The sequence below is a fragment of the Oncorhynchus tshawytscha genome, linkage group LG05 (assembly GCF_018296145.1).
Source record: "Oncorhynchus tshawytscha isolate Ot180627B linkage group LG05, Otsh_v2.0, whole genome shotgun sequence".
Lineage (NCBI taxonomy): Eukaryota > Metazoa > Chordata > Actinopteri > Salmoniformes > Salmonidae > Oncorhynchus > Oncorhynchus tshawytscha.
This window is the reverse complement of record NC_056433.1, coordinates 48003033-48013048: the sequence shown is the minus strand read 5'-3', so window position 1 is coordinate 48013048 and position 10016 is coordinate 48003033. Positions and strand designations below refer to the sequence as shown.

Genomic DNA, 10016 nt, shown 5'->3' with positions numbered 1-10016 from the left:
AGTGCATGTCAGTTTTAATTTTAGGGTATTTTCATCCACATCGGGTGAACTATATAAAAAGTACAAGCACTTTTTGTACATAGTGCAACATTACAATAACGGGAGGTTAGCATTTGGGGGGGGGGTGATATTTTTTGAGAGGAAGTCCATTGATGGGAAGTGGGAGAAGATAGAGCTCGATGAAACTTGGCCAACATTCTTCTAATTTTGTTATTGATGAAACATTCGATCTCAAAACAGTTTTCCGTTCCCAAAACTGCAATGTTACGAACAGAGTGCACTAAGATTTGTAGACTTTACCCTTTCAAAAGTTTAAATTTTTGTTTTTTTGTTTAGAGGGGCAAGGACAAACTGTGTTATTGCACACAAGCGCTTCACAGTAGGCGTTCCTAACGGAAATATGCAAATACATGCTAGAACGCTAGCTCGTGTTAGCCCTGCCCACCTCCTTACTTTTTCTGCCCACTCTGCTTAATTTGCTCCCATTGGAAATGACACCTTGTGGTCTGTCTTGGGTTAGTTATCAAAATCTTTGCTTGCACTGAGTGGCGAATCAAATTCATTTGATTGGAGTTATTGGATTAATGGTCCACTAGTATATTCAGACTCGGCTACAAATCCGTAAATCGAGTCAAAATAACCAACTTGATTTGCCACTTACCTTGGCTGTTGATTCACCTAGAACGTTTGGTTACGCTTTATTTGACAATACATTAATAACAAATTCCCTACATAACATAGTCACACACAGTACAACAACCGAACGTTGATAATTCCGATATGTCACTTTGCGATGAGATCATTTGGTGCCACTTTTTTCCTGGGACTCCATAAAAACACGCCACTTCATTACAAGTGACTTTTCACTAACCCTTTCCCTAACCTTAACCTATAGCTCCTAACCTGATACGTTAATTATCCTAACCTGCGACGAAAAAGTCGTAGCTGTATGGAAGTGGCTTGTTTTTTCGTGAATCTCCTTTTTCCTAGGCTTTTTTTTCCAGCCATGGCTAGAAGGGATCCAGCTTTTGTCAAATTACGGTCAAAAGTGTATTTTTTAGCACTTTTGCTAACCCAAACTCTTTTCCTAGCCTTAACGTAGCAGGTTATGATAATTAGGTTAAGGCTAGAAAAAATGGTCAGCTAAGATGCAAGAACAAAACAACTTTTGACCTTAATTTGACTAAAACTGGAATCCTTCTAGCCATCACCCTTTCCCCCCCACTACCAAGTTTGAACAGGGAGAGTGGGGTTCATTGCGTTGCTGATCACGAGTGCGCATGTGCTAACTATCAACAGACTCAAGAGTAGCAGCTCTGTGGTAGCAGCCTATGCTGAGCAATATATTCCATGGACATTTTTGAATAACATGTGAACATCCCAGTTCAAATATAACCCGTTTTTGGGACCATTGTGGATGTAACTTTTTTCTCAGTGATAAGAAATTGCGTTAATTGATTAGGCCTAAGTACTACCGCACTGCGCAGTGACTGTTGGGGGAAGTTCGCGGTTGGACTTGCTGTATTGTCTGCCCCAGACACCGCCGAGTGTCTTCTACAAGCGCTGTCCAAGGCTACTTCAGAGCAGACCATCCACATTGGCGTGTTTTCGCATCATTAAAGACCGCAATAATACATTTCTTAGAGCGGTGAAGTCATTGAAAAGTATAAATATTTGTCTTATTTTTTCAAAAATGGCCGCAGCAGTGGAAATGGACGGAAGTATAATGGAGGGTGTGAGTATTTCACACGATTAAAATACACTTTCTACTACATATTTTATAAAAATAGTTTGACAGTAAACTTAGGATATGTATTTACTGTGTACATTGTCATGTTTTGTCCTCTTTCAGGGCGGACAAATTTTGAGAGTAACCGCCGCACTGAGTTGCATCAACGGCGCATCCATCAGAATACACAAAATCCGCGCAGGTAGAAGTACACCAGGATTAAGGTAATTCATTTAATAAATATTTGCCATACTATTATAGAGAGTATGTATAACAACAAAAGCCACATGTCATTACTAATAAATGAAAGCTTCACTCTAGTCGCAGTCTATAGCCCTGGGGCGATCCCCGGCGACGCCAGACAGAAGTTTAGTGAATCAGAAAACAAAGCAAAGTTGGTCTAAAGGACCTTTCTTTTCAAAGTAGATGTAGCATTAACGTACGTCTCCGACAAACAATTGATAACGGTTTTACAGCCTTTATTTGTAACTGTCTAATTTTTTTATATTGAACGGCAGATGCCCTCGTTACATTTTTCATGTGATCCTTTGTTGGTTAATGCGCTAGCACATGGCTGTTCACTTATTCCTATCAACAACTGAACTAGCCTACTCAACTTTCCCTTCATCGCCTATGTTATTCTGCACAGATAATATAAAAGCCTACTTATTTTTTATAGTGAAATAAGACGTTTGTTTCTTTCATTGTTAACCCGCCACCCCCCTTCCCCTTTTCACAAGACCACAACATCTGTCAGGGTTGGAGTTGGTGAGAGACATTTGTTGTGGAAATCTAGAGGGTGGCACAGTGGGATCTACTGAAGTCACACTCACCCCTGGGAAAATAAAGGCTGGGAAGCACACCGCAGACCCCCAAACAGCAGGGTAAATCATGTCAGGCTGCTTCTCTGTTCTTCCAAACTACACATTCAAATAGAGTATGGATGGGACAGACAGTTTGTTGTGTTAAAAACCTTGTAGTTACTATCAACCTGACATATTTGATAGTCGTAGAAACACTATCCAAAATAATATCTAGAGGTGTCTATAGAATTCAATACTTTAATTTCACCAAACAAATAGGAAAAAACGTACTACATTAGTCTCCATCGAACTCGTACTTCTGTGTCACTCTGCCAGGAGTGTTGGGCTGCTGCTGCAGGTCTCTCTACCCTGTGCCCTGTATGCTGACGGACCCTCGGAGCTATGTCTGAAGGGGGGCACCAACGCAGACATGGCCCCGCAGATTGACTACACCATAAAGGTATGGTTAACCTAACCTGTGTTTGTAGAGGTGCCAGTGGGTGTAATGGCGGCTTGTGTTCCTGGGAAATCATGAATTGGACTTCTCTCAAGTTATATACCCTGTGTCTATAGATAAGCCGCGGATGACCGCTTGGTATATGACTGTCATTCGACATTCTCTTATTTGCCATTCTCCTATTGTTAAATGCCATTGGAAATACTTTAATACATACAAATGTCTTCCAGGTATTCAAGCCCATCGTGGAGAAGTTTGGAGTACATTTTGACTGTGATTTGAGAATGAGGTTCGTATCCCTTCCCATGTTGGAGAATTGTTGGTGGGATAATACTGTCTGGCCCCCCAAAAAATGACTGTTCTTCTGTCTCGAATAGGGGCTACTACCCCAAAGGTGGAGGTGAGGTGGTGGCCAAGGTAAACCCAGTGAGTGAGTTGAGCCCCGTCACCATGACCGAACGAGGGACCATCACCAAGATATATGGCAGGTCCTTTGTTGCTGGGGTGCTACCCTATAAGGTACAGTACAAAGGAATGACTTGGTGTTAGAATTGCCTAGGAATTTTACATTAAGTTAATGTTTTACCTGTGTAATAATATACTACTCTAGTAATGGAGTTGATTGGTTTTCATCCTTATTCCACCTGTGTACTTACAAACAATGAATTAGATGTTTCTGGACAGGTGAAATTTATGCCACGGAGCAGTTCTTTCCACCGATACATGTGCTATCCTCTATGCACGTGGGAGAAAAATATGAACTACATTTTGAGTGAGCTCGTACTTGTTTTCCTCCAGCTCGCCAAGGACATGGCAACGACGGCGACAAGAGTTATCAGGAGAGAGATAAAGGACCTATACATAAACATCCAAACGCTGCAGGAGAAGGACATGGCCTGTGGGAGCGGCAATGGCATCATGTGAGCTTCTACCTGACGGTTTACCGTTCCGTGAACCCTCCGACTGTAAACACTATCAAAAGATGCCAATACCCGTATGACCTCAGTAAACCTGTATCAGTCACTATGCCAATGTTTTTGGAGATGATACTTGTCAAACCACTTGCACTAGTAGAGGGTGTATTGATGGCGTCATCTGAAAAATCATTCATAAGTAGACTGGTGGCTTGCATAATGTTGTCCCTAGTTTGGTGGATAGACGAGAGAAGTGTTTTTTTTTTTTTTTTACTGACATGGGTGATCTGCCGTCTTAAATGCTTTGCAGTTCTACCTCATTTTTGACATGCTGTCTATCCTCACCAGAATCATCGCAGAGTCTTCCACGGGCTGTATATTTGCAGGGTCAGCTCTTGGGAAGAAAGGTGAGAAATCCACTGTTCTTGTGCTTGCTTGGTCTGTGAAGTGTACAGTACACGATGTACCACTAGTCGGCAACATCCGACAGAGAATGCCTAGCATGTCTATGCTAGGATGTGAAACTGTAAAATCTGATTGGATGATGAGTGAAGTAGTGCATCCACATGAACATTTCTAAGGCCATACAGGGTAAGTTGTCAACGGTGGAGAAATTGGAAAATATTGAGAAAAGGGAAAATCTTGCTCATTGTATTTTGTTTGGCAGTAGTGGCTACTATTTTTAAATTGCCATCAGCAGATGCATCCGTAGGTCGTTTAAAAAAAAAAAAAAAATATTTTTTATTTTTTAGATTGTCTGTTTCTACAACAACACAGTTTGTTCTCTTGGGAGCAGAGTTAGGAGGTGTATGCAGTGCACCTGTTAAGGGAAACAAATGACTCAAACCTCTCTGGCACACACTGATAACCTCTGGGCCAGTATTCATAAAGCTTAGAGTAAAGGCGTTGGCATGCTTTGAGCTCAGCTAGGCGAACCGAACGAGTGTGCTCACATACTCCCTTAGGCAATATTACTGTTTGTCCGTTTTGAGATGCAGTAGCCAGTATACACTTCCTGAAAATAGTCAGAATTAATCTAAGATAAACGGGGGGAAATATGTCGGTTAATTTTTGACATTTTTGCAGAGGAGATCTTAGTCGTGAAATTTTACAGTAAACTAAGATGTTTGGTGCAGTATTTCACAATGAAACAATGTGACTGAAAGTGAGTTCTCTCGTTGAATGACAAATGCTTTATTGAATAATCCCTGCTGTGGACTAATCAGACGGGGGGGGCGTAGTCATCGGCTTGCCTCGAGGGAAAATGTGTGCCCAAACAGGCAAAAACCATTACCGAAGTCCAACGCTAACAAAAATGTCACAAAATGTTGTCATAATATATGCGCAATCTCTTCCGAACTGTTTTGTCTGGGAAGCATGCAGACGCCGTAAAGAGGCCTGCTGATCTGGGATCAGTTTTGCCGTTTAGATTATAATGAAAAAAATTACAGGGGGGGGGGGCCTGATCCTGATCCTGATCCTAGATCTCACTTCTGCTGTATTATACTCCAAAAATACAGACCCAGATCTAAAAAATATATTTTTTAAATTGACAACTAATGCTTTTCTCCTATGCCTCAGGTGTGTATGCAGACAAAGTGGGCTTCGAGGCTGCAGAGATGCTGCTCAGGAATATAAGGCACAACGGCTGTGTGGATGAGTTTCTCCAGGACCAGGTTAGCAATGACACACACACAGGTATTTTACAATGCAATGTTAGGTGTCCTCCTGTAAGTGATCTATACTAATTGTAAGTAACGTGAACTTCCAAGTCCAAGTTGAATAGGTGCTTGACCCCTGTCTTTGCGTTACTCTCCATCTAACAGCAGCCGCTTGAACTTACTCTATTTAGAGTCATACTGAACTCTTTGTCTTACACTTTCTGGCAGCTAATCCTCTTCATGGCCTTGGCGAATGGCACCTCCAGAATCCGCACTGGCCCAGTCACCCAACACACACAGACTGCCATCCATGTGGCAGAGCAGCTCACCCAGGTGGGTCCCAAAAAATGTTTTCATTTATTTCCGAAGACGTGCATTTAATTGTCAATGGTTTATAAACTTTTTTATAAAACCAGTCAACTTTTTAATAGAAAGTGTTGTCCTTATTCCCAGGCTAAGTTTACAGTGACCAAGGCAGAAGATGAGAATGCCAGCAATGACACCTACATCATCGAATGCCAAGGAGTGGGTGTCACCAACCCTCATTTCTAGCCACGCCCATGTGTTGTCTCCCCACCCCTTTTATGTTGACATCTCCATCTGCAGTCGTGGATAGAAGAGGCACTGGAGAGACTTGAGGACTCATAGCCGATACACTACTGTGACGTCACTGAATAGTCTGACGCTGCTTCTATTTATATTATGATTTATGGCCCTTGTGGCTCGATATTCAAGCAAATTAATTATTGGTTTAGAAACATACAGCCACATGAGTTGGTCATCGTTGTCCTTTTCCCCCTATTGCATTAACTATCATTACCCTCTTAGCTTGTATAACTCAGGGTATTAATGCCTTACACTGTTATAATAAAAACCTTAGATTTCTGCGTGGAAGTGGTGTATGTTTCAGTAGTTTGTTGAAGCGCCTTATAGTGCATACTGGTTTTTACGACAAAAATATTTTCATGTTCTTTGTCCCTAGTTTATCATTTTAGTTCCATGCTGCTGTCCTTTCTTAGGTCAATTAATTATGTATTTGTTGATGGTCACTAAGGTAATGCAGACTAGACTGCAGAGGTTTGTTGACTACTGTATTAAATACAAATTTGGAGATTTGCCACTTTTTTTTGTAAGCATTTACAAATAAAATTCCTTCCCCAGAACAGGATATGATTTTGAAAAAAATATTTTTCACACACCTGGATAAATTGAAATATGTAGCTAGAAGTTAGTCATCAGTGATGACTCGTAAAAAAAATGACCCCCTTTTCTATAAAATGTTGTGATATCCAATTGTTATTTTGTCTCATCGCTACAACTCCCCAACGGGCTCAGGAGAGGCGGAGGTCGAGTCATGTATCCTCCGAAAAATGACCCACCAAACTGCTTCTTGACACCTGCCCGCTTAACCTGGGAAGCCAGCCCCACCAATGTGTCGAGAAAACACCCATTCAACTGATGACCGAAGTCAGGCTGCATGCGCCCGGCCTGCCACAAGGACTCTAGCGCAAGATGAGCCAAGTAAAGACTCTCCCCTAACCTGGACAACACCCTGCCAATTGTGCACCACCCTATGGGACTCCCGGTCACGGCTGGTTGTGACATAGCCTGGGATCCAACCCGGGTCTGTAGTGACACCTCAAGCACTGCAATGCCTTGTCTTAGACCACTGTGCCACTCGGGAGGTGCGACTCATCACTCTTAGTCTGTCATAATGCAAAATATATTTTTGATTCAAACAAATATTTTAAGGACAGGTTGGCAACAATATAACTCCAGTAAATGACTTGTTCCAAAAATCTTATTAGCTGTGCTTGAGAGTAATTACACAGACATCGCATGGTGTTGCCTGTCTGAGATTAATAACTATCTAGCTGACCCAGCTTGATAGCATGCTCTTGTTATACTTGCCACCTAATGATTTAACAGCAAGAAGAACCCTTTGGCACAACACATGTTGAGGTGCTTAGGCTGCGTTTACGCAGGCAGCCCAATTCTGATGTTTCTTTCTCTATTTGAACTTTTTACCAATCACATCAGATTTTTTAATTTTTTATATCTGATGTGATTGGTCAAAACACTTGGGCTGCCTGTGTAAACAGTCATATTGATCTTATTCCAGATAACTAGCAGAAATAGTTGCAGGTTTGTCTGACTGGAAAGCATGCAGTCTACACTTCCAGTGAAGTGTAGACCTGTGGAAAACCTTATGTAACTACTCCTTGCAAAGCAGACTTTTTTTCCCTTCCCAGCTGCTGCAACTTGACAGAACCTTTTCAACAAGCTCTGAGTAACGAGAAGGTAAACTATTGTATGTTTTAGCTTTGCTCATTGGTTATGAAAGTAAGTGGTGAATGTGTGAGGGCTTAAGGGTTTACGGCAAGGTTTGTTGCTCAGCTCCTTTTGTGGCCTGTTCTAACCGCTTTGACTCACCACCCCCAGATGCAGGGACAATAGAGGGGAAAGAATGGGTCTAGCCCATGTGAATGACTATGCAGATCTCATTGGTGAGGAGGTTGTGACCACTGAACGTTATTCAATCTCTAGTTATTCACAACAGTCATGTGCATCTGTTGCTTATAGAAGTCACCAACTCCCTAATTTTACCCTCTTGTGTTTTAGATTGAAAACCATGCCGTTGTTATTGTAAGCTCACATACTGAGTTGTATACCGATTTGCAGTACATCATAAAACATAAAACACCCTCTCAAGAAAACTCCCTTGGTCTAATACTCCTATGGCTGGGTGGTTCTTTAGAATATACTGTGCAGATTAGAGGAAACTCCATGTACAACCATTCCCTTTTTTAAATTCCTTGTTGAGTAGTGCAGGTAAGCCTTCTCCCTACAGCTACATGTTCACTTGTCCTGTTGTTCCGTGATGTCAGATGGGCAGAGTATCAGGTCGTCTCCACATGACCCCAAATACAAATAAGACTCCTCAATGCATGGTGTGTGAAATAATACACAGCACAGCACAGCACTGCAATTCAATGAAAAATGACCAGCATTTATAGAGCAGATCGATATCCATCTACAGAGAGGATATAACAAATTAGCAGCTGATAAATCTGAGAGAAACTTGAAATTCACACCGTGGCTGCGTTGTAACAGGAACAGGAGCACCATGTGAGGGCCAATCACGTTGCAGTAACCTGAGGCGGTTACCTGACCCCACCATCCCTAGCTTTGCGTTCCTCCGGCACACTCAGAGGTACAGTACTCACAAAGCCCCTCTATCATTTGGTAAACATCGACTTGATCATATTCTGGGGTTCGAAGGGGCACAGTGATCCACAGAGTTGTCGCTGAGGCCACCGGTGGCCCCCAAACCTTCCCTTTTGCTGTACTCCAATGTAGGCATGTCAGACGTCGTGTCCTGGAGGGCCCAAGAGCACAGTGACTGGAGCCAACCTGCAGCCGCAGCAGCAGCACCTCAGCAGGTTTGGATCTCTCTAATAGCAGGTGAGCTGGATCGATGGAAAACATATATCTCATTGCTGCCAGATGTGCTTACCTAAATAAAGTAAACAAAAAACCCGGAGTACGCACATAGGCTCAATACGTTGAAGTCATTTTAATGAAATTACGATGAACCAACATGGAATAGAGGTTGAATTGGGTGTGCATGATGGGTGTGCCCAGTGGGTGTGCATGATGGCAATAAAACAGGTTTGCTTTTGTAACAGTATAACTCTAGTCCGTCCCCTCGCCCATACCCGGGCTCGAACCAGGGACCCTCTGCACACATCAACAACTGACACCCACGAAGCATCGTTACCCATCGCTCCACAAAAGCCGCAGCCCTTGCAGAGCAAGGGGAACCACTACTTCAAGGTCTCAAAGCTAGTGACGTCACCGATTGAAACGCTATTAGCGCGCACCACCGCTAACTACCTCTCATTCACATCCTCTCATTGAGGGTGACCCACATAAACGCTGGTACGAGAGAATGATACCTAAATCTAGTGTCACAGTTTTACTTACAGTACTTGTGTTTCTATATAAAGATAAATTACATGTTGAGGGTGAGATTAAGCGGAGATCAAGCTTGGTTGTGTATTGCATTGGGTTTATCAGATAAAACGAACACCATCTCACTTCTGAGACCAAGGGAGCGAATTCGGTTCATAGCCCCGACTTGATGATCCCAAGTCCAGCAAACAACATCTTAGCCATTACTCCAAGAGGTGTGAACTTCTTGACGAGATTGCAAAGTAGGTGTTTGGCTAAGGTCGCTACAATATTATCTTAAGTTTCAGTTGCTCAAACTATATATTTATTTATTCCTATATACTGTAGTCCATTGGCCAGAGGGCCAAATTTAACATAATTGTCCACTTTGGGGTGACAAAGTCTAATGATGATTTTCATTAAGGTCCATGTCTGTGGGTTATATTTTGGTATGATAACCACTTATAGGAGGTAGCTAAATGTAGTTTCACTGCATTA

The 10016-nt window shown here is 42.3% G+C and overlaps 1 protein-coding gene across 1 annotated transcript; it reads left to right on the top strand.

The window, feature by feature from the left end:
• Nucleotides 1–1244: 1244 nt before the first annotated feature.
• LOC112250704 (RNA 3'-terminal phosphate cyclase) lies at nt 1245–6458 on the top strand. Its single transcript, XM_024421067.2, has 11 exons — nt 1245–1735; nt 1853–1953; nt 2470–2613; nt 2869–2992; nt 3220–3278; nt 3367–3508; nt 3788–3909; nt 4252–4310; nt 5485–5579; nt 5793–5897; nt 6018–6458. Exons 1-11 carry the CDS (start codon nt 1694–1696, stop codon nt 6114–6116), a joined length of 1092 nt encoding a protein of 363 aa, XP_024276835.1. The 5' UTR covers nt 1245–1693; the 3' UTR covers nt 6117–6458.
• The last annotated feature ends 3558 nt before the right edge of the window (nt 6459–10016 follow it).

Coding starts and splice junctions, on each gene's coding strand:
- LOC112250704 (XM_024421067.2), top strand. CDS start 1,694: ATGGCCGCAGCAGTGGAAATGGACGGAAGTATAATGGAGGGT. Junction 4,311..5,484: donor GTCAGCTCTTGGGAAGAAAG/GTGAGAAATCCA, acceptor CCTATGCCTCAG/GTGTGTATGCAGACAAAGTG. Junction 5,898..6,017: donor TGGCAGAGCAGCTCACCCAG/GTGGGTCCCAAA, acceptor CCTTATTCCCAG/GCTAAGTTTACAGTGACCAA.